General features: G+C 39.9%; 1 protein-coding gene across 2 annotated transcripts; it reads right to left on the reverse strand.

The window, feature by feature from the left end:
- Positions 1-806: 806 nt before the first annotated feature.
- On the reverse strand, positions 807-25336 carry UMPS (uridine monophosphate synthetase). Of its 2 annotated transcripts, none has more exons than XM_059687607.1 (6): positions 25133-25336; positions 12214-12367; positions 9158-9826; positions 7573-7748; positions 5973-6087; positions 807-2115 (listed from the first exon to the last, which is right to left on the reverse strand). In XM_059687607.1, exons 1-6 carry the CDS (start codon positions 25286-25288, stop codon positions 1946-1948), a joined length of 1440 nt encoding a protein of 479 aa, XP_059543590.1. In that variant the 5' UTR covers positions 25289-25336; the 3' UTR covers positions 807-1945. The 2 variants fall into 2 exon arrangements, with proteins under 2 accessions (XP_059543590.1, XP_059543591.1); XM_059687608.1 differs by lacking the exon at positions 25133-25336 and adding an exon at positions 24191-24494.
- Between the last annotated feature and the right edge of the window lie 189 nt (positions 25337-25525).

Genomic DNA, 25525 nt, shown 5'->3' on the forward strand with positions numbered 1-25525 from the left:
AAGACATCTAATTGGTCCCTGTGACATTATTAGATCTTCCTCTTCCTAACCCAGCTCCTTCAGAGGGGCCTGAGGGCCACATCCCTTCCGTTTCCTCTGGCCGTCTTCCTTCATAACTGCCTTTTCCACAGGGGACTTCTCTGGAGGCAGCACTGGGCCTTCAGTGCAGACACTGAGAGGGAACGCAGTGAAAGCCTGAACGGAAACTCCAGGCTCCCAGCAGTCATCAGGAGAGGGGGCCGTCAGGGATGGGAGCAGCTACCATCACGAGGAGATGCCGAGTCCTCTGACACCTGCTGCTGTCTGTAAACAGTCCAGACGAGAAGGAAAGGCAGATGGTGGGGCTGCTGGTGGAATCAGAACTGAGCCTTCGAATGCAGCTACCACCCTGGCCCCGCTCAGTCAGGGCTCTGAATGCAGAACGGGGCCATTTCCAAATGGTCACCTGAGCTCACACCCTTTACTCTCCTCCCTCCACGATGCTTCCTGGACAGACCACAGAAATATATAAATGGAGAACATCTACCTATTGGCGAACGGGGATCATCCAGAAACTCGGAAAAATTTCTGGGAAATACAATGGAACCTAAGACTTTAAACTTAATTCGTTCCAGAGGCTGTTCAAAAAACTGGAGCATTTTTCCCATTAGAAATAATGTAAATTGAATGAATCCATTCAGACCCCCAAGTGATTCCGTTTTAACTTTTCTTATATACAATGCATGTCTAATGTACTGCTTAACCTATAAACACTTTAAAAACAAAAAGAACATGAAATGTAAATGAAAACAAAATGGAATTAAATATACAGTAAATAGTGAAAATTTAATAAGCAGCAACAAAAGCAAAAAACCAGAACATTCACAGCACACTATCCTGAGATGTTAACAGCAGTAAGCTCTTGAGCATCCTCTCCTTTTGTCACCTGAGAGACATGTGACTGGTCATACAGGTCTCAGCATGAAAGGGTTGTCAGCTTGAGAGGCAGTGTTTGAGATGTGAGACGTTTTAGAATCGAGGTCTGACTGCAGTGCATTTGGGACGTGATTGAGAGGGCTGCCTAACTGGTGATGCCACGTGTGTGATGGTGGGGCCTGTGAGCAAAGGTGGTAGAAACCGAGACGTGGACAATATCAGCTCTGTTGCTGAGCTTCTTTTTCCTTATTTCTAGTGAAGTCTGACTTTCCTCTCGTCAATGACAGTTGGGACAATTATGTAGGATCTTGAAGCAAACCTCCAAATGGAACCTCAGACCTCCTTGACACTGCTGCCTTTTTACTATAAGTGAAGGAGCAGCTTGTCCATTTGTAACCAAACAAGGCAAAAGGAAGCAGTGCCTGGATTTCAGCACAGGTCCACTGCTGCTGGGAGAAGAGTCAGAAACCCTCTGCTGAAATGAAAGCCAGGCATTGGTCAGCTTTCCACTTCCCCACCTTGCTCCCCTCGGTGAGTGAATAGTGGCAGTTCTGAGAACCAGCACCATTTGGATACCTGGACTATCACTTTTAAGAGGAGAAGAACTAATATTTTAATATAGTTTGGGCATCACATTAGACATAGAATAAAGAACACAAGAAATGTTGTATTTTGATGTCCTAAATGCTGTACTCTTTATGTCGTAAAATTTCTGTGCCACAGCAACTAAAAGAATCAAAAAGCCTGATCTAAAGATGGGGAGTAGGTGGGGGAACCCTCAAATGCGGAAGACTTTACCACAGACAGGACTGTGACTGCTTCGCCAACACCAGTCTCACTAAAGAATGCCTGAAAACTAATGCAGTGATTACAGCTGTTCAGTAGATCCTAAGCATGTGGTAACTCTAGAAGTCACTCCAACACAGGACCCATGGAGGAATCCAGGCAGTATAAAAGGCTGCGTGTTATCCAGCCAATGCACCTCAGGAGACAGTGGGTCTTCAAGGCCTTCACAAAAAGTATCTGACACTCAAACGCCAAGTCTACTCAAATAGGCTTCCCAGGCAGCTTTTCTGTACATCTCCGCTGCTTCCAGGCGATTGGCTGATGCTATTATACCCCGGCCTACAATGATGATGTCTGAACCTCGTTTGCCAATAATTTCCTGTGGGCTATGGTACTGCTGGCCGAGATTATCACCTGCAGAAACACAAAAGTTACTATTCAACACAATACAGAACATCAGAAAACCTGCCCCGTGACTTTTTGGGAAAAGTATCTAACCATCTTTAAATGACACCATGCTCTGGCTTTCCATGCTCCTTCCGCACAGCAAGTGAGTGAATGCAGGTGAAGAGAGACCCCGGACAGGCTAGAGATATCCACGGTGAAGCAGCTAAACAACTCCTTTCCAGTGTCTAATTGTAGAGCATTTATAGTTTAACAGTATTAAAAAAAGTAAATCTCCTATCAATGCCATGCCAAGAAAGGTTCAATACAAAAAAAAATAAAATAAGACGAAGCCCTTACAATTGAAGGCAATTTTAGTATACACGTCAGAATCACATGCCACACCACTGGGAAAGCCCTCAGAAGGCACTGAACGGGACCACAACCACGTATGTGAACCTTTCTGCCGCAACCCCATCAAGTGCTCAGACTATACAGGGGGGCAAAAGTTGGTTTACAGTTGTTTGTATGCAATACAATAATCTATAGTAATATACGAATAAACTCTGTTTCACATACTCACAACTAAAAGCCTACCTTTGCCCCACCCTGTGTATACAGCCTGTTCCTTAATTTTGTTTTTTTCATTCTTTTTATATCTTTTTTTTATTGAGGTATAACTAACATATAACATTAGTTTCAGGTGTACAACATGATTCAATATTTGTATACACTGAGAACTGATCACCACAATAAGTCTACTTAACATCCATCACCTGGCATAATTACTAAACCTTCTTTTGTGAAGAGAACTTTCAAGATTTAGCAACTTTCAAATATGCAATACAATATAATCGACTATAGTTGCCTTGCTGTGAATACATCCTCATGACTTATAACCTTTGAGCCCCATCACCCATGTCTCCCACCCTTCAACCCCTACTTCTGGCAACCCACCAACCTGTTCTCTGTATCAATGAGCTTATTTAATTTTTTGTTTGTATTTAAATTCCACATATAAGTGGAATAACTTCTTGTGAGCTATTGTACTGTAAGTCAGTCTCAGTCTGACTTAGTTCACTTAGCATAATGGCCTTGAGGTACACCCATGTTGTTGTAAATGGCAAGATTTCATTTTCATGATTGAAAAATATATACATAATTAAAATTTCTTTATCCATCAAGACACATAGGTTGTTTCCATATCTTGGCTATTGTAAACAATGCTGCAATGAACATGGGGGTACATATCTCTTTTCAAGTTAGGTTTTTGTTTTCTTAGGATAAATACTCACAGTGGAATTGCTAGATCATATGGAAGTTCTATTTTAAATTTTTTGAGGAACCCTGTTATACTGTTTCCCTTAGTAGCTGCACCAATATATATTCCCACCAACAGTACACAGGGTTCCCCTTTCCCCACATCCTTGCCAACACCAGTTATTTCTTGCCTTTCGATAAGTCATTCTAGCAGGTGTGAGGTGATGTCTCATTGTGGTTTTCATTTGTAACCTCCCTGATGATTAGTGATGCTGAGCATCTTTTCATGTATCTGTTGGCCATCTGTATGTCTTCTTTGGAAAAATGTCCAAAGAAGATCTGCCCCTTTTAAATCAGACTATTTGTTTGCTATTGAGTTGTACAAATTTTTAAAAATATTTTATCAGAAACATAATTTACAAATATTTTCTCTCATTCAGTAGGATGTCATTTCATTTGTTAATAATTTCCTTTGCTCGCCGAAACCGGTTTGGCTCAGTGGATAGAGCATCAGCCTGCGGACTGAAAGGTCCCAGGTTCGATTCCGGTCAAGGGCATGTACCTAGGTTGCTGGCACATCCCCAGTGGGGGATGTGCAGGAGGCAGCTGGTCGATATTTCTCTCTCATCGATGTTTCTAACTCTCTCTCTCCCTTCCTCTCTGTAAAAAATCAATAAAATATATATATTTTAAAAATAATAATTTCCTTTGCTGTGCAGAAGCTTTTTTGTTTGATATCATCCTGCTTGTTTATTTTTGCTTTTTGGTGTCAGATTTAAAAAAAATTATTGCCGAGACCTATGTCAAGGAGCTTAACTTTTTTTCTAGGAATTGAAGGTCTTACATTCAACACCTGAAATGTATGGAGTAAGATAGTGATCCCATTTCATTTTTTTTGCATGTGGCTGTCAATTTTCCCAACCACATTTTATTGAAGAAACTGTTTTTTATTTTTTAAACTTTTTTTTTTAATCCTACCCAAGGATATTTTTCCATTGATTTTTAGAAAGTGTGGAAGGGAGAGGGAAAGACAGAGAGAAATATCGATGTGAGAGAGACACATCGATTGGTTGCTTCCTACACGACCCCAGACCAAGGGCCCACATGGGGAGGAGCCTGTAACTGAGGTGCGTGCCCTTGATCGGAATCGAACCCCGGACCCTACAGTCCACAGGCCAACACTCTATACACTGAGCCAAACCCGATAGGTTGAAGAAACTGTTTTTTTTTTTTCTCTGTTGTATATTCTAGGCTTCTTTTTTGTAAATGAATTGACCATATATGTGTTGTTTTACTTCCGAACTCTATTCTGTTCCATTCATCTATATGTCTGTTTTTATGCCAATAACATACTGTTTTGATTACTATAGCTTTGTTGTTCTTTCTTAAGACTGCTTTGGCTATTCAGGGTCTTATATGGTTTCACACAAATTTTAGGATTGTTTTTTCTATTTCTATGAAAAATTCCATTGGAATTTTGATAGGGATTGCATTGACTCTGTAAATTGCTTGGGTAGTATGGACATTTTAATTACATTAATACTTCAAATCCACAAGCACAGAAAATATTTGATGTATTTGTTTTCTTCAATTTCATTAATGTAGTTTTCAGTGTACAGGTCTTCCATCTCCTTGATTAAATTTATTTATTTCTAGGTATTTTATATTTTTGATGCAACAATAAACGAGACTGCTTTCTTAATTTCTTTTGCTGATAGTTTGTTATTGGTATATAAGAAATGCAATGAGATGGAATGTAGGACAGAATAAACTCCCATACCTGTGATAAGCTAATTCAGGAAAAATAAAAATTTTCCAGGTCATTTTTCTTTCACATTAAAAACCCAAGCAGCTTTATTGAGTCCCACAGGATATTAAAATATGTATATTTTTATAACCTAGGTCAGGGGTCCTCAAACTACGGCCGGCGGGCCACATGCGGCCCACCGAAAACATTTATCCAGCCCACCAGGTGTTTTTGCCACTGCTGTGTGCATAGGAATTTGTTCATAGTTTTTTTTTAAACTATAGTCCGGCCCTCCAATGGTCTGAGGGACAGTGAACTGGCCCCCTGTTTAAAAAGTTTGAGGACCCCTGACCTAGATTACTATTGTTTAGAGACTATCAGTGAGAAAATGTGCAGTTTTTCAGCCCCTACAACTGTACTTCTCAGACTGCTAAAGTGCTGCAGGTTCAAACAAGCGTGGGAGACAGGACAGATCCCTATTCCACTCTGGAGTCACAACAGACATTAGCATATCTAAGGCTCTGCAAGGTCCTCTAACAAAACATCAAACTGTTGCTTCTGTTTAGCCTCGCATATTCTTCCTGGAGCACAGAGCACCTTCTTTGGCAGCACATTTAGAACATCAGTTGGAAAACACAACTAAAATATCTGATACATTCTAATGAAAAGTATTTTTCTAAATTTTCACCCTAAAATTAGACTGCAAGCTACTTTGCATACCTAAGTCAGTATCCCCAGGCCAAAGGGCTCATTCATTACTGTTCTAGACAAACAAGCTTTCTCTTTAGCAACTTTATAACAACAACAACATTTCATTTAGCCTTTGCGGACCTGGGTAAAGAAGCATTTTGGAAGAACCATGACCAATGAACAGACTTACCTCCTGCTTCTAACTGAACTCCTGGAGTCAAGTGAAGAAATTCTGGTTTCATGCTTACGCGGGAGCCAGAAATAAAACCAAACACAAATTCAGAATGCTCCTCAGCCATTCTAACCTAAATGGAATGTAATAGGACAGATTACAAGAAAGCAGTTAACCACACAGAATAATAATTCTACAAGTAAAGTAAAAAACTGGCTGTATTAACTAGTAAGAAACTGCTATTTTATGGATGTCTTTCCTCATTTCATATTAAATTCATTATATCCAACACAGGTAATCTTAGCTATGAATCTACATACTTGCTCCATTAACCCTGTCTCCCCCTTTCTCCCAATTAACCAGACCCTAAAAACACAGTGTCCATACTATACTATAGTAAATCCTATATAACTATGGTGGTCTAGAACCTAGATGCTGCATCATTACTTACTTTTAATAATGCTTGGGGACCCACCTACTTCCATAAAGGATATGAGGAAAGTACTCTAGAATAATTTCTAAACGGTATAAAACTACATAGAAGACTTACTGCCTATCTACACAGGGTGCTCCATATTCGAGGATAGCTATGTTGTCAAGTGCTCCATATTCGAGGATAGCTATGTTGTCAAGAGCTAAAGAAATCTCAACTCTACTGCTTTCCCTCTTCTTTAATATTTGCTAATAATTGGTCTCCACAATTTCTATATCATTACCCCACATTCATAGAAGTTTCTCTAGAAGGTCTGACTTCCTCATTTGGCTCTTCCCTGAGACTTACACTGTTCTGTTCTTGCCACCAGTACTACTACCTACCAGAAAGTGATGTCTTGTCCTTGACCAGACCCAGATCCCCAGAATGACCCATGGACCCCTCTGTTGTGAGAATTGGGAAATCAGTTGTTTATGGACACAGTTCAGGTGTGGGGTTTAAAACCTGGTCCTAGGGCCATGTGAGTTCTTCAGTTCCATAGAGAGTATTTGAAATAACAAAATATCTGTAAAGGCGATCTATCCAACTATGAAACTTTTTAACTAGTTAATTATCCTCTCATTTTATTCTGGAATGTAAGGGTGGGTACTGGATATTAAGTGCAGTGTTATAAAAACTTTTACTAATGGGGAGTTACTGGAGGAAACAATGTGTATGGGCTCTAGTTAAGAGCTTTACCATACAATACCAATCAACATCAAAGACTAAACAAACAAACAAACAAACAAACAAACAACATGTGGGCTGCTGTCCTGAAAATGCATCTCTGTGGGATTTGGGAGGTTCTGAGACACTGCATATCTGGGAAGCAGCTCTTCAACTTCAACTCATGTTGAGATAAAAAACAACAACTCTATCTTAAAGGTCAGGTAAGCGTGGCAAATATTTATCTGACCAAATATCTGTTTCAATGTTTCTCTCTTGGGTGTACAATTCAAATCTCTTAAGTGTTCACCACAAGATATAAAATGCTATTAATTACCAGAGAATTCTAGCCAATGAGTATTAATATACTGTCACATTAACAGCAGCTTTTTTTTTTTTAAGCAGTTTCACAGACCCAAAAAGAAGATATTTTCTTCCTCTAGAACATGTGCTTTACAGCCCAGTCCCTCTGTCACTTACCGCTGCTTTAGTGTAGTTCCCAGTGGCCAAGGAGCCGGCGGAGCTCATTTCCGCAATGAGCAGGCACCCCCGGTGCAGAGACAGGCCAACTTCTTGCAGGCCTTTCACAACTCCTGAGCCTGGCACCACGTGAGCATTTACTACATCTGCCCAGGAAGCTATTTTAAAGACACCACCTAAGAAAGAGGCAAAAAGATATTTCTTAAATTTCACACAAAAGCCTTTAACTTTTGGCCCAAACAAGTAGAGTATGAAATAATGTCTTAGTAACATGTTAATGAAATAGTGAAACACTTCAAGAATTTTAGTATTTCAGTGGACTTATGTATGGTTCTAAGTGTGAAAAATTTATCCACCTAGTAGCTAGTTGAGAGATCACAATGAGAAAATTATTGCAAGTTCTGTACTTAGTTTACAAGCAACACTAAACTGTTATTCCTTGCACGCTGAAGCTGTGACCAATAAAACTTATGCAATTAGAAATGAACCCCAGTGAAGACGGGTGTTTATGAAGGTCAAAGATATCAACACTCGGGAATTCCTCCGAAGATGACAAATTTTCATTCTGCAGGGATCTCATAGCAACTTCACCATTTCAAAAATCTTCCACTTGTTCCTAAGGTCTCCTTTGGTCTTCAAATATCAATAAGTAATTATTTTCATTTAAAATGCAACCAGCAATAACCCTAATTGATTTTTTAAAAGACTATGTTAACCTGTAGAAAGTTTATATAACTCTTATATTAGTCAACAAAAGAGGACATGTGAAGCACATAAAAAGAAAATATGCTTATAGACAAATCTATCCCAAAGAAATAGCTTTAGTGTAAGCATGCATCACTTAAAAAAAAACAACTCAAAAGATGTCTATAAATGTTAATAACATGATAAATATAAGGTTAAGCGAAGAAAAAGCATTAGATATGTACACTGTGGCAGAAATTTGCATAGAAGGATAGGCAGAGAATTAAGCTATTTTTTCAACCAACATATGCTATGTTTTGAGTTTAACAAAATATTTTTAAAAGAATGTGTATCATCAATAAAACTTGTTCTGCTAAAAATAAATTTACAACTTTATACTTTTTCATTATTTCTCATAGCTGCAATTTTCATTCTTCAAATAACAGAATTCACTGTGTTTTGCCACGCCCAACCTCTGTCGTTTTTGCCTGCCTACCTAGACCCCATGTTCCTGTCTTCTGGCATCAGCACACCTTTTTTTTTTTTTTTTTTTTAAAGTGGAACTACCCTTTACCAGATCTTGGTTTAAGAAGTTTATACAGAGTTAACCACCTCACATTACCTACCAGGGGTGGGGCATATTATACAGGCGTTAGCTATGTCTTTAGCTATTGGGGTAGGCATGAGGACTGGGCCTACCTGAGAAGGAAGAAGGAAGAAGGCAGAGCTAATAGAAGAGAAAGCAAGTCCAAAAAAATCACTTGAGCTCCTGGATCCAACCATGCTTGTCAGCCTGTTCTATGGGTGGACTTTCAGTTATGTGAGCCAACACATTTCCCTTTTTGCTTTAGCTACTTTAAGCTGGATTTCTGATTCCTGCAGATTCCTGAATAATACTTACCTTCATACTGCTTTTTTACTGTGTTTCCTATGTCCGCAAATTTCCGGTCTTCAAATATTAAGAACTCATGGTGTTTTGCCAGAGTTGTTAACTCCTTCATCACATCCAGAGTAAAATCATTCAAAATATCTACGTGAGTCTTGAGCATGCAGATGCTGGGTCCTAAAGCATCTGCTAGCTGCAACAGCTCTCTGGACTCTGAAATGTCAGCAGACAGACACAGATTGGTCTCCTTCTTTTGCATAAGCCTGAGCAATTTGGATGCAACTGGGTGGATCCCGGGCAGCTCTGCACGTGCACCAAAGCTGAGTTCTTCGGGTGCTTTTATAGATGGGAGAGAACCATTCTGACCAGCTGCCACAAAAACATTCTCTTGAATAAATTTCTTCACTCTCTCAACCATCTCAGCATCAATTTTTTTCTGTTGCTCAAGAATCTCCAGCACTTTGGACAATGTACACACTGAGTGGAGATGAAGCCCATGTGCCTGCAGCTTAGCCTTGCCTCCTTGCTCTCTGTCCAGCAGCACTATGACATCCGTGACCTTCAAGCCCTCCTTCTGAAGAACCTCAACAGTTTCCAAAACACTAGATCCGCTGGTAACGACATCTTCAATGATCAAACAGTTTTCTCCTGGATTAATAGCCCCTTCTACAAGACGTTTAGTACCTGGACAAGAAAGAATTACATTGATTCCAATTTAATATTTCATCAACTCAAAGATGTATCTTACAAAATAAATCTGCATGTATTTATGAAGAGGTGGATAATCTAAATCTTATTTTCTGAAAAACTACATTGGAACAACTTTATTTCTGATGAATCTTCAATGTTTCATAATTACTGTTTTATCTAGTGTCTCTGTATCCCAAAATTGTCAGTTACAGATACAGAATATTTACAGTAAAACTAGCAAATTATTTTGGATTGTAAATAAAAACTCTTAACATGTTTATAACCAAAGTTTCAAATTTGGGGTTTCTTAAAGCAAGATAACCTAGATCAAGGAAAGTGATGAAACAAAGAATAACACAATATTCTCAATGAAATCATTCCTTTTTCCATCAACAAACCAGGTCATAACTCAAGATCAGCCAGAAAATTGGCCTTTGCATATAATAGATTCAGGAGAGTAAATACTCAGCAACCATTTAGACCAAGCATTACAACTTTATAAATTATATAATGCAATGTGACTAAATATACTTTGCCATTCCAACTCCAAGATAGATTCTTTTCAGATAATCTACAAAATGTAAACTCAGGCTGAAGACTTTACAGACTCATTTTTAGACTCATTTTTCTGTTTCCCACTACCAAAATTGTCTAATTTTGAAACAGAAATAGAATTGGTGACCATTTTGCCCACTTTTTGAGCTTTACCACACACAGATACCATCTTTGCCTTTTCCCCATTCCTTTCCTATTGAAGAATTGGCAAGTTTCACCGAGTCAGCTTGGACTAGAACACAAGACTGCGAGTATTTATAGGCATATTTAAAAATTAACAATCTTATTCTAAGAAATATTTTTTGAAGACAAATCATAAGGAAATAGAAATAATAGCTTCCTTGTGGGCAGAGATTCATACAGATAAACAGTGTGCCTTCAAGCAGCATATATTCTTACTATTTTTTTAAGTAGACAATGTCAAACAAAACTAGCCAAACTAGTTAAACAAAACACCAATAAATACAGCACTTCCACTTAACAACTCCTGGTCAATCTTGTTTCAGCTATATCCCTTCTCCCTTCCTCCCCCCATAGTTTTCAGAAGCAACTCTCAGAAATCATGATTTCATCATAAAAAATTTTAGAATGCATCTATAAAAGGATTCTTTAAAAAAAAAAATTAATAACAGAAATACTATCACATCAACACAAAACAAAACCCATTGCTTCCTTAATATAAAAAATGACCCTAACCGGTTTGGCTCAGTGGATAGAGTGTCGGCCTGTAGACTGAAGGGTCCTGGGTTCAGTTCCCATCAAGGACATATGCCTGGGCTGCGGGCTCAATCCCCAGTAGGGGGCGTATAGGAGGCAGCCGATCAATGATCTTCTCTCATCATTGATGTTTCAATCTCTCTCTCCCTCTCTGAAATCAATAAAAATATATATTTTTTAAAGAAATCAAATATGAAATACCAATATTTTTAGGTCCATTTGGTTTTAAAGCAAGCCCACATATTTAAAACATCCACCTAATAATTTATTGCCCATGAAAAAAGTATCTTCATTAAGAACTTCATGTGGCATTTATATGGCTTTGAGTAATTTTATTGACATATATTTTTTCATGTAATTTAAATATTAATACACTGGGAAAGTACTCTTAGAACACACTGCTGACAAGAGAAGGGCTGGTAAAAATGTTGGATCTCACAGATATAGTGCAAAAAACAAAAACAAACAAACCCCCAATGTTTTTCGTTGCCATTTTACCTCTAGACCAGGGGTGAGCAAACTTTTTGACTCGAGGGCCACAATGGGTTCTTAAACTGGACTGGAGGGCCGGAACAAAAGCATGGATGGAGTGTTTGTGTGAACTAATATAAATTCAAAGTAAATATCATTACATAAAAGGGTACAGGAGCTCCAGTGGCGCAATCGGTTAGCGCGCGGTACTTATAAAAGGGTACAGTCTTTTTTTTTTTTTTTTAGTTTTATTCATTTCAAACGGGCCGTAGTTTGCCCACAGCTGCTCTAGACTCTAAAGCAGCGGTTCTCAACCTGTGGGTCGCGACCCCTTTGGGGGGTCAAACGACCCTTTCACAGGGGTCGCTTAAGACCATCGGAAAACACATACATAATTTACATATTGTTTTTGTGATTAATCACTATGCTTTAATTATGTTCAATTTGTAACAATGAAATTGGGGGTCACCACAACATGAGGAACTATATTAAAGGGTCGCGGCATTAGGAAAGTTGAGAACCACTGCTCCAAAGGAAAGGAAGGTGATTTATAGCAACAGTTGCCATAACAACTTAAAGGACCTATGGTGTAACAGCAGTGCCTAGAAGGAGAAAAAATTTTAGCAGTATAAGGTTACCGTAATCCTTTGTTTCTTTTCTTCTAATTAGCATTGGGATTTGGTTAGTTGAACAGATAACTGTAGCCAATGGTAAAGCTGTGTAAGGGACTCCACAAACAGTGTCAAAACTGATCCCCGCATTTTGGGCAGTTTGAAATAAAAGTTCTGCAACCTGTAAAAAAAAACAACAAAAAACAGAACACATGAACTATTACTGTTCTATTTTAACCTGTGTACAAATAAGGTAGCATAACCTTAAAGACAGTAGGAAATAGTCTCAAACCCGATTAGAAAACTACAAATGCCTTTTTGTTAAATCACCCTCTGCATAAACCCATTTACAAATATAAAAACAAAACAACTAGTCTGCTCGTCTAAACTCAGGGTCTGTTCTGAGGACAACATAGGATGTGTTAGGGAAGCTATGATGTTGACCCCAAGGACTAAAGATGGCCCCCAGGGTTCCCAGTTTCCTTTGGTAATCCATTATGCTTTCAGTATTTAAACCTATTTCCTACTAATTGTATTTTCTTCCTGAAAGAAGTCTTCAGTTATGAAGTTTCATAACAACAATTAAGAAAACAATCCCATTTAAATAAGGAACAGCCGAAACCGGTTTGGCTCAGTGGATAGAGCGTCGGCCTGCGGACTGAGGGGTCCCAGGTTCGATTCTGGTCAAGGGCATGTACCTGGGTTGCGGGCACATCCCCAGTAGGAGATGTGCAGGAGGTGGCTGATCGATGTTTCTCTCTCATCGATGTTTCTAACTCTCTATCTCTCTCCCTTCCTCTCTGTAAAAAATCAATAAAATATATTTAAAAATAAATAAATAAATAAATAAATAAATAAATAAGGAACAAATTTAACCAAGGAAGTCAAAGACCTGAATACTGAAAACTATATGATGAAAGAAATTGAAGACACAAATAAATGGAAAGATCTTCTATACTCATGGATTGGAAGAACTAATATTGTTAGAATGTCCACACTACAAAAACAACCTACATATTCAATGCAACCCCTATCAAAATTCCAATGGCAAGGGGCAAAGTCAATGCGAGGGCTAAGTCAGACAGAGCAGGGGCCCTGGCCTGGTAGCTCACTTATCAGAGCACTGTCCTGATACACCAAGGTTGCAGGTTCAATCTCCAGTCGGGGCACAAACAAGAAGAACCAATAAATGTATAAATAACATGAACAACAAACTGATGTCTTTCTGTCTGTCTCTCCCCTCTTAGTCTCTCTCTCTAAAAATCAATGTTAAAAAAAAAAAAAAGATGGCAGAGTAGGTAAATCCTGAACTCACCATCTTCCATGAACATATGAAAATTACAGAACAACCATCCTGAGAATCACCTGAAGCAGCAGTTGCCAACCTTTCGGACCTTGCGGACCACCAGCTGGTGACCACTGACCTAAAGACTAGCTGAACAGAATTCTGAAAATAAAGGATAGAAAGAAATCACATCAAGACAAGTAGGAAGGGTGGAGACGCAGACTGGGGAGCTCCCACATCCACAGTGTAGGGATTATTAAAAAGGGAGGACAGCTAGGTTATGGAGGTCCCCTCTGGAGTGAGGGGTCCAAGCCTCACCCCTGGCTCCCCTGCCCAGGGTACCTGAGCCAGGAAGAATACCCATCTGGTTTTGAGAACCAGCGGGGATTATGCCCCAGAAAGACAAAGGGTTATGGGAGACTGAGATGCTGCTCTTAAAGGGCTTGAGTACAATCTTGCTCCAAGCTCCAGTACAGAGGCAGCAGCTTGAGAAGCACCTGGATCATAAGGGGGAGGAATTCAACCGACTCACTTTAGGGTATATGCTGGAGGAGCAGAAACTGGGAGAGTCCTCTGAGGGGACGAAGTGCTGGCAAGCACTACTGTTCCTTTGTTCAGCTCTCCTCACCTCCAGCTGGCCTGGCATGGGCAAGTACACAATATGCCACTCTTCATTAGCCTGGCTAACACAAACCACCTGCCCTGGCATCTTCCCGACACATTACCCCATTCAACCTACTTGCCTAGCCGGAGCCTCTTCCAAAGCAGCCTCCCTGGGCTTGCCCTCCAGGCTCTGCCAAAGGTCCACCAATCCCACAAGTAGCAAGCAGCCTCAGCCTGCACTGTAGCTCCTCCCAAGTGGCCCCAAGCCTGGCACAAGTGACGGCCAGGCTTGGCTTGCAACATGGATCCCATCAATCAGTTACAAGCCCAGAAAGGTGGCAGCCAGCTGTAGCTAGCATCTTAGCCTCTCCCAAAGGCCTCCAAGCCCAGCACAAAAACACTGCTGAAATGTACAAGCACCAAGCCCCTCCCAAACAGCTTCACAACCGACACACCCGATAGGTAGTTTTGCCTGGCACCAGAGCATTGCTCCCTGGGGTGAGTCTCCGCACAACAGCTTGTCCACTGTAGTCAAAGCAGGCCCTTACAGCCAGTTAGCCCAAGGGTCAATCCTTCCCACAGATGTGCTAGCAACAATCGAGGTTCAACTGCAACAGGAAGGCACACACAACCTACAGAGGGAACACCCCTGGAGCACCTGGCTCCGGTGACCAGGGAGAACTGTGCTCTGGCCCCACAGAACACCTTCTATAAAAGCCGCTCTTTCAAGCCCAGGAGATGTAGTGAGATCTATCCAATACATACACAAACAAACAGAGAGTCAGCCAAACTGAAGAGACAAAGAAATGTCATCAAAAGAACTAAAGCAATCTAACAAATAATTCAAAACATCTATAATAAAAGGGTAATAAATATGCTAATTAGACCAGATGCCATTCGGGATGTCCTTCCAGATGAAGCCCGGACCAGAGTGAAGCCGGGTCCTGGGTGCCTGCCAGCGGCCAGAGGGAAGCATAGGTCCCGGGTGCCGGCGGGAAGCTGGTGCCGGCAGCCAGGGGAAGGAAGGCCTACTCTTGGGCCTCTAGATGGTAATAAAGATGCTCAATCAACTCAGGATAATAGGTGAACTCAGGGAGACTTCAACAAACGGATCTAGAATATTAAAAAGAACCAATCAGAAATGAAGGATAGAATAACTGAAATGAGCCCTGGCAGGTTGCTCAGTGGTTAGAGCATCAGCCCACAGACTGAAGGGTCATGGGTTCTAGTCTGGTCAAGAGCACGTACCTTGGTTGCAGGCTCAATCCCCAGCCCTGGTCAGGGTACGTGCAGGCAACCAATTGATCTCACATCAATGTTCCTCTCTCTGTGTCTCTCCCCCTCCCTTCTACTCTCTCTAGAAATTAATGGGGGGAAAAGATCCTCAGGCGAGGACTAACTAAAAATAAATGAAATGAAAAATTCACTAGAGGAACTCAACAGCAGATTGAATGAAGTAAAAGATCGAATCAGTGCTCTGGGACACAAGGTAGCAAAAAACAGTTGAAACAGAAAAAAGAATTTTTAAAAATGAGGATAGTTTAAGGGACCTCTGGGACAACATTGCCTGGCCGGCATGGTTCAGTGGTTGAGCGTTGACCTATGAACCAGGAGGTCATGGTTCCATTCCCAGTCAGGGCAAGTGCCCTGATTGCAGACTTGATCCCCTGGGGGGCATTCAGGAGGCAACCAATCAATGATTCTCTCTCATCACTGAGGTTTCTATCTCTCTCCTTTCCTCTCTGAAATCAATAAAAATATATTTTTTTAAAAAAGAGTATCAACATTTGCATCACAGGGATCCCAGAAACTAAATGAGAGAAAAAGGGAAAAAACTTATTGAAAGAAATGATTGAAAATATCCCTAACCTGGCAAAGGAAATAGACATATTAGTCTAGGAAGTGCAGAGTTCCAAACAAAATGAACTTGAAGAGGCCCACATCCAGACACATCATAATTAACATGCCAAAAGTTAAAGACAAAGAGAGAATCTCCAACGCACCAAGAGAAAAGCAGATAGTTACACACATAGGAGTTCCCATAAGGCTATAAGCTGATTGCTCAACAGAAACATTGAAGGTCAAAATGGATTGGCATGAAATATTCAAAGTGATGAAAAGCAAAGACATACAAACAAGATTCCTCTACCCAGCAAGGCAATCATCTATAACAGTGGTTGCCAACCAGTGGTCTGTGGACCCCTGGTAGTCTGTGAGGTCCGAAAGGTTGGCGGCCGCTGATCTATAATCAAAGAAGAGATAAAGATTTGTCCAGATAAGTAAAAGCTAAAGGAGTTCATCACCACCAAACCAGTATTACCAGAAATGTTGAAGGAACTTCTTTAAAAAGAAACGATAAAAAATGTGAATTAGAAAATATAAGAACAATTCTCACTGACAAAAACGAACAGAGTATTTATAGCAGAACCAACTATAAAGCTAGTAAGAAAATTAAAAGGCAAATGTAGGAAGATCATGTGGAATTACAACAATAAATTAAGGAATACAAACACACAGAAGTAAAAAATGACAAAAACATAAATGTGTGTGGGGATGTAGAAATTATAGTGGTTTTAGGATGTGTTTGAACTTAAGCAACTGTCAACTTACAATAGGCTGTTATAAATATAGCTTGGTATAATGAAGTACGTGGTAACCATAAGCCAAAAGTCTACAAGAAATAAAGAGAAAGGAATACACACACACACACACACATACACACACACACACCACTACAGAAAATCATCAACATAGAAAAGAGCAAAAGAACAAGAAAGGAACAGAGAAGAACTACAAAAACAATCAGTAGCCCTAGCCGATTTGGCTCAGTGGATAGAGCGTCAGCCTGCGGACTGAAGGGTCCCAGGTTCGATTTCGGTCAAGGGCATGTTCTTTGGTTGCTGTCTCCTGGCCCTGACTCAGGGGAACCAATCAATGTGTCTCTTTCACATCAGTGTTTCTGTCTCTCCCTCTCCCTTCCACTTTCACTAAAAATCAATGGAAAAAATATCTCCAGGTGAAGATAAAAAATTTTTTTAAATCAGTAAACAACTAATAAAAAGGCAATAATTACATACCTGTCAATAATTACTTTAAATGTAAATAGACTAAATGCTCCAATAAAAAAGACATAAGGTTGTTAAATGGATTTTTTTAAAAAACACAGAAAACCATACATATGCTACCTATAAGAGACCCATTTCAGATGGAAAGTCACACCAGCTGAAAGTAAAAGTATGGAAAAGGTATTTCATACAAATAGAAACAAACAAGCAGAAGAGCTGGGGGAGGAATACTCATATCAGACAAATAGACTTTTTAGGACAAAGACTGGAACAAGAGACAACAGTATTTCATAATGAAAAATGGATCAATCAGGCAAAAGGATATTTCATAAACATCTCTGATCCCAATATAGGAAGCAAATATAGAAGAAAATAAAAAGGAATATCAACAGTAATATAGTCATAGTAGAGGCCTTTAACACCCCATTGACATCAATGAATAGATCTTCCAGACAGAAAATCAACCAGGAAACAGTGATCTTATATGGCACATTAGACCATATGAACTTAATATTTTTAGGACTTTTTACCAAAAGCAACAGAACATGCATTCAAGTGCACATGGGACATTTTCCAGGATAAACCATGTTAGGCCACAAAACAAGTCTCATGTCTTCTCATATCACAATGGTATAAACTAGAAATCAATTATAAAAAGAAAACTGAAAAACACACCAATACGTGGTGGCCAAACATCATGCTATTGAACAATGAATGGGTTAACAATGAGATCAAGGAAGAAATCAAAAGATACCATGAGACAAATGAAAACACAATGACCCCAAATCTGAGGGACACAGCCAAAGCAGTTATAAACGGGAATTTTGTAGCAATACAGGCCTCCTCAAGAAACAAACAAAAAAAATCTCAAATAAACAATCTAATCTTACACCTAACAAAACTAAAAAAAAGAACAAAGCACGAGTAGAAGGAAACAATAAAGATCATGGCAGAAATAAGATACAGACTAAAAAAACAACTGAAAAGATCCATGAAAAAAATTGATAACCCTTTAGCCAGACTTACAAGAAACAGAGAGGACCTAAATAAGTAAAATCTGAAGTGAAAGAAAAGTGGCAAGTGACGTCACAGAAATACAAAGGATTTAAAATAAGGAAATACTACGAACAATCATATGCCAACACATTGGACAACCTGGAAGAAATGGTTAAGTTCCTAAAAACATACAATTTTGCAAGGCTGAATCAGGAAGGAACAGAAACTTAGAAGACACCGCTGCCTACTAATGAAGTTAAATCAGTAATAAAAAAAATACTCCCAATAAATAAAAGCCCTGGACCAGATGTCTTCACAGGTAAATTTTTACCAAATTTTCAAAAAATTAATACCTACTCTTCTCAAACTATTAAAAAAAATGTAAGAGGGGTTGTTGGAGACCGGGTGTAAGCTGACACGGTCCTTGCACCTGAAGGGGCTAGCAAGGCTGGGACCCTTACCCACATAGTTTTCCCAGACTTGTTTGGATGGCGGTTATCAGTACAATGAGAGCAACCTTTGTAGACTGAGAACAGCCTTTCATGGCTTACCAAGAAGTCTGTAACTATTTACTGAGATTTGCTGTACCGAGAATTTGTCTTTCTGCTCTATCTCTCCCTTAGAGATTAAGAGGAACAAATAATACATTCCTCTTGACAGACCTCCTATTCGGTGTCTTGTGTATAAAAAACATTGTGTGGTTAATAAACTTGCTGCAGTTCCTCGATTGAGCTGTAGTCCTCCCGATCCCGCTCTCCTGTCTTTCTTTCTTTTCTCAATTCCCACCTCCCTACCTCAGCCCGGCTCAACCTGTCAGGCTGGCCCTGACAAGGGATGGCTCCTAAACTCATTTTACATGACCAGCATTACCCCATACCAAAACCAGACAAAGACACTACAAAAAAAAAAGAAAATTATTGGCCAATATCCCTGATGAACTTAGATGAAAAAATCCTCAACAAAATAATAGCAAACTGTATTCAGCAATACAATATAAAGGTCAGATACCATGATCAAGTAAGATTTATTCCCAGGATGCAAGACTGGTTCAACATCCACATAGCAATTAACATGATACACCACATAAATAAAATGAGGAATAAAAATCATATGAACATGCCCTGGTCAGTGTGGTTCAATGGCTGGAGCACATGCCTGGATTGCAGGTTAGATCCCTGGCCCTGGTCAGGGAGCATGCAGGGGGAACCAACTGATGTCCGTCTCTCACATTGATGTTTCTCTCTCCGCCCCCCCGCCCCAACTCCAAAAATCAATTGAAAAAATATCAAGTTAGGATTTACAAAAATAAAAAATCATATGATCATATCGGATTTTGTTAAATGCAGCTAAGCATTTGACAAAATTCATCTTTAATTTATGATAAAAACACTCAGCAAAGTGGATATAGGGAAACATAACTCCACATCATAAAGGCCATATAAGACAAAACCACAGCTAACAGCATATTCAAAGGTGAAAAACTGTAAGCTTTATCTCTCAGATTGGGAACAAGACAAAGATGTCTACTCTCACCACTGTTAACTTGATATAGTATTGGAAGTCCTAACCTTAGCAATTAAAAGAGAAAAAGAAATAAAAGGCTTCCAAATTGAAAACAAAGAAATAAAACTCACTTTTTGCAGATAACATACTATAGAGCAGTGGTTCTCAACCTTCTGGCCCTTTAAATACAGTTCCCCATGATGTGACCCAACCATAAAATTTTCATTGCTACTTCATAACTGCAATGTTGCTACTGTTATGAATCGTAATGTAAATATCTGACATGCAGGATGGTCTTAGGTGAGCTCTGTGAAAGGGTCGTTCGACTGCCAAAGGGGTCACGACCCACAGGTTGAGAACCACTGCTATATAGTGAGAACAATAAAGATTATACCAAAAAACAATTATAACTAATAAATGAATTCAGTAAAGTTGTAGGATACAAAATTAATATTCAAAAATTGCTTGCATTTTTATATATTAACAATGAACTATCAGAAAAAGAAATTAGGAAAATAATCCCGCCCTGGCTGGGTAGCTCAGTTGAGTTGGAGCAACGACCAGATCAGCCGTGGGCAAACTACGGCCCGCAGGCCGGATCCAGCCCGTTTGAAATGAATAAAACAAAACAAAAAAAAGACCGTACCCTTTTATGTAATGATGTTTACTTTGAATTTATATTAGTTCACACAAACACTCCATCCATGCTTTTGTTCTGGCCCTCCGGTCCAGTTTAAGAACCCATTGTGGCCCTCGAGTCAAAAAGTTTGCCCACCCCTGGACCAGATCCACCAAGGTTGCAGGTTCAATCTCCAGCCACAGCACATACAAGAAGCAATCAATGAATGCCTAAAAAAAATCTCTCTCCCTCTCCCTTCCCCTATCTCTGGAATCAATAAAAAATTTTTAATTAAAAAAAAAAAGAGCTGAAATGAAACTGGTTTGGCTCAGTGGATAGAGCGTCGGCCTGCGGACTGAAGGGTCCCAGGTTCGATTCCGGTCAAGGGCATGTACCTTGGTTGCGGGCACATCCCCAGTGGGAGATGTGCAGAAGGCAGCTGATCGATGTTTCTCTCTCACCGATGTTTCTAACTCTCTATCTCTCTCGCTTCCTCTCTGTAAAAAAATCAATTATATTTAAAAAAAAAAGAAAATCCTATTTACAGTGGCAACAAAAGTAACAGAATACCTAGGAATATATTTAATGGAGGTAACAAGATCCGTACTTTGAAAACTGTATGACACTGCTGGAAGAAAATGAAGATACAAATAAATGGAAGGTATACTACTGTGTTTGTGGATTGGAAAAATTAACACCATTAAAATGTCCATATTTCCCAAAGCAATCTATATATTTGATGCAATCCCTATAAAAATACCAATGGCATTTTTCACAGAGCCAAAGCAATATAGAGAAAGAACAAAGATGGAAGTATCAGGCTACCTGATATCAAATTATACAAGGATATAGTAATCAAAATGATATGGTACTGGCACAAAAACAAATAGATTAATGTAACAGAATAGAGAACTCAGAAATAATTTACAACAAAGGAGGTAAGAATATACAATGGGATACGGATAGCTCTTCAATAAATGAACAGATATATGCAAAAAGAATGAAACTAGATCACTGTCTTACACCAATAAACTCTTACAAGAATAAACTCAAAATGGATTAAATACTTGAATGTAAGAACTGAAACCATAAAACTCCTAGAAGAAAAATAGGCAATAAACTCTTTGACATCACTCTTAGTAATATTTTTTTGGATATGTCTCAACAGACAAGGGAAATAAAAAATCTATATATATATAAAAGCCTAAGCGACTGATCAACCAGATGACCAGCCGGTAGCTATGATGTGCACTGACCACCAGGGGACAGATGCTCAACGCAGGAGCTGCCCCCTGGTGGTGAGTGCTGCTCAGCTGATCAACGGGTGCAAGATTTGGGGCTCACAGCTGGTGAGCGCAGCTGCGACAGCGCTACCAGGCGGCAGTGGCAAGTGCAGTGGGGCCAGGATGAGCAGGAGCAGCACCCCCATCACCTGACCTCTAGTATATACATAAACAAGTGGGACTATATCAAACTGAAAAGTTTTTGCACAGTGAATGAAACCATCAATAAAACGAAAAGAAAATCTACTGAATGAGAGGAAATATTCGCCTATGATATATCCGGAAGCGGTTCTCAACCTGTGGGTCACGACCCCTGAAAATACATCCTGCATATCAGATATTTACATTTTGATTCATAACAGTAGCAAAATTACAGTTATGAAGTAGCAACAAAAATAATTTTATGGATGGGGGTCACCACAACATGAGGAACTGTATTAAAGGGTCACGGCATTAGGAAGATTGAGAACCACTAAAGGGGTTAATATTAAAAATATTTAAGAAACTTACACAACTTAACACTGAAACAACAAACTGATTAAAATATGGACAGAGGTTCCAAATAGACATTTCTCCAAAAAGGACATACAAATGGCCAAGAGACATATGAAAAGATGCGCAACATCGCTAATCATTAGAGAAGTGCAAATTAAAACCACAATGAGATATCACCTCACACCTGTCAGAATGGCTATCATCTATCAATAAATCCAACAAACAACTGTTGGCAAGGACGTGGAGAAGAGGGAATCCTTGTGCATCATTGGTGGGAATGTAGATTGGTGCGGCCACTATGGAAAACAGTATGGAGGTTCCTCAAAAAGAATTAAAATTAGAACTCCCATTTGACCCAGCAATTCCACTTCTGGGTGTTTATCTGAAGAAAGCAAAACACTAATTAAAAAAGACATATGGCCTTAAACGGTTTGGCTCAGTAGATAGAGCGTCGGCCTGCAGACTGAAGGGTCCCAGGTTCGATTCCAGTCAAGGGCATGTACCTTGGTTGCAGGCACATCCCCAGTAGGGGGTGTGCAGGAGACAGCTGATTGATGTTTCTCTCTCATTGATGTTTCTAACTATCCCTCTCCCTTCCTCTCTAAAAAAAAAAAAAAAAAAAAAAAAAAAAATCAAAAGAAAAAGATATATGCACTCTATGTTCATTGCAAAATTACTTACAATAGCTATAGCTATGATATGGAAGCAGCCTAGACATCCATCAATAGACAAATGGATAAAAACATAAGTCAGACAGAGAAAGACAAATATTGTATGATCTCACTTATAGGTGGAGTCTAAAACAAAGAAACAAAAAAAAAGAAAGAAAGGCCAAATTCATAGATACAGAGAAAAGATTGGTGGTTTCCAGAGGTGGGAGCTGGGGGCGGGTGTGAGGAATGAAATGGGTGAAGGTGGCCAAAAGATACAAACGTGCAGTTATAAAATAAATGTCACGGGAATGAATGTGCAGCATGCTGTCTATAGTTACTAATACTGCACTGCATATCTGAAAGTAAGGGTAGATAGTAAAAGTTATCACCAGAAAAAATATTCTTTAAGTATGTATGGTGATGGATATTAACTAGTCTTATTGCAGTGATCACTTTGCAATATATACAATTATTAAATCATTATATTATACACCTGAAATTAATATAATGTTATGTCAATTTTACTTAAAAAGAATCAATGCAAGAATATACAAAAATGTAAAAGAATGAAAAAAGTTTCATAATACAGAATCCATTATTTTATAATACCCTTTCCACGTAAATCATCACATATTAATGCTAGAATGCATACTCCTACTGAACACCACCTTATTTTAAAAACAGAATAGCAAACAAGCACTCAGAGTTGATCATAAGTCTTCAAAAATTTTTGCTCAGATGAAAAAAATCTATCAATATTTTTAAGTTGCAAAAGATGTAATTTCTAGAATACCGAAAACATTAACATATTATCTAGAACTGTTAGATCACTCTTTTCAGTGAATATAATGGGATCCAAATGCTATAGTGATTTGATACTCAACATCTCCATTTAAAAAAAATGCTAGGCCATGATAGCTGGAAAAGCCTATATTTTGGGGGAACTCGTATTTTCATTCCATTATTTCCAAAGAATTTTATTTAAATGCAATATATATTTATGTCTGAAAAACTTTACATTTCCTGTGACTGTGAGTCTCTAAGTGTTAAAAATTCTTCTGTATTGAGTTATCACAATTGTTATGAGCATAAAATAAATGAAAACATAATGTTCAAATTTTGATAGCATAAAAACTGATTATTTCAGAAATGCATTTTTTAGTGAGACGTACAGTACTTTTCCTCCTTGCACTAGTTTATGTATCTACTGTAGTTCAATAGTACTTACTACTAGAAAGTTAGAGTTTAGTGTAAATTCTACTGCTTTTTTTTGGATAGAAATATTGAGAAACTCTATTCATATAAAGTAGACATGAAAGAAGTTCTATTATACCGAGGTCTCTCAATGTTTTGAACTCCTTCCAAATTAACTACCAAAAAAAAAATCACACCCACACCAAGATCTAGTATCAAAAAATAATTTTTAGTCTCCTGTCAACTGGAGACTTGTTAAAAAAAAAAAATACATCGATTTTTCATTAGAAGAACCCCTCGTCACTCACTTTTTCCGCAGCACTGCTGAAATGCACCGCGGCAAGATTCCGGGTAGTGAGAGTTTCCAACCCATTTTAACTAGCGCTCCAATCCTTCCCATAACAAGCACACATGACGTCAACATCCTTGAGGGAGAGGTGAAGCATGCGTGTCTTCTAGACAGAACGTCTATGACGGTGGCAATGTTCTATACCTGCACTGTCCAGTATGACAGTCACTAGCAACATGTGGCTATGTGAATTTAAAATTCACATGGCTCGATATTCACGTGGCTAGTGGCGACTGTCCCGAACAGCACACTCAGCCCCTTCTGCCCAGAGCGCGCGCGGCCTGCAGCTTCGGCTGGCGGTTAAGGAGAAGGGCTCAACGCAGGTCCTGCCTCGGATCTACTCGCCCTGTCACACCGCTGAACACAATCCCCACGGGGTTCACATCTGCTCAAGGTTTGAGAAGCACTGTGCTAGTAACCTCTAAAGCGTAGGAAGTTTCCCCTTATACTGACCATAAAAACAAAACAAGAAACCCTCCATGAAATGTCCACCCTCAGGCCTTAATTCCTGCTCCTGGTCACAGTGCAAAATGGAGCCTCCTTCCAAGCATTTGAACAGCCACTAACTCCCCACCCTTTTCTCTCTCCCCCACGTCCAACCTTCCGAGGTTAGATACACCGAAGCCCTTCAACCACAGCTGTGCGAGACCGGGCCCCAAACTGGAGTCCCGACTCTGGCAAACCACGTGTCCAAGTCGGCGGGTAAACCAGCAGGCTGCTCTCTGGGTCCCCAAAAACGGACAGTTCCTGGCCTCCGGGCTTCTCACGCGGACTCCCCAGGCCGACAGCAGGGGCGCCCCTCCCGCTTAGCTCTGCGGCTCCCCAACTCCTGTCGCCCTCCTCCCTCTCCTGGCCCCCTTTCCCGCCACCCGCCCAGTTCTTCCCCGTTCCGGGCGGACACCTGACTCAGAAGACGCGGTCGAGACACGATGCCCCGCAGATCTACGTAGACGGGTGAAGACAGCCCGCTCTTCAGCACGAAGTTCCCAAACTTGAAAGCCTGCACGTCGTACAGGCCCTTTACCAACGACCCCAAAGCGGTATCGGCGACCGCCATGGTGCAGGCGTCCACACTCGCGCCAAAAGCCGTAGCGCGCCAGCACTGCGGGCTCTGATGACGTCACCCTCGAAGCCCCGCCCCTTCCGCCCCTTTTCCGGCGGCTGGCGCGCTCTTCTGGGGCCTAGGTAACGAGGGTCAGGTGGCGGCAGTGCACCTGGCTGAGATTTATGTTTATGTCGGCGGCCTCTGCATGGGATCGATGGAATTTAAAGCCCGGAATAGGTAGATCGGCTC

Source organism: Myotis daubentonii, chromosome 3 (assembly GCF_963259705.1).
Source record: "Myotis daubentonii chromosome 3, mMyoDau2.1, whole genome shotgun sequence".
Classification (NCBI taxonomy): Eukaryota; Metazoa; Chordata; class Mammalia; order Chiroptera; family Vespertilionidae; genus Myotis; species Myotis daubentonii.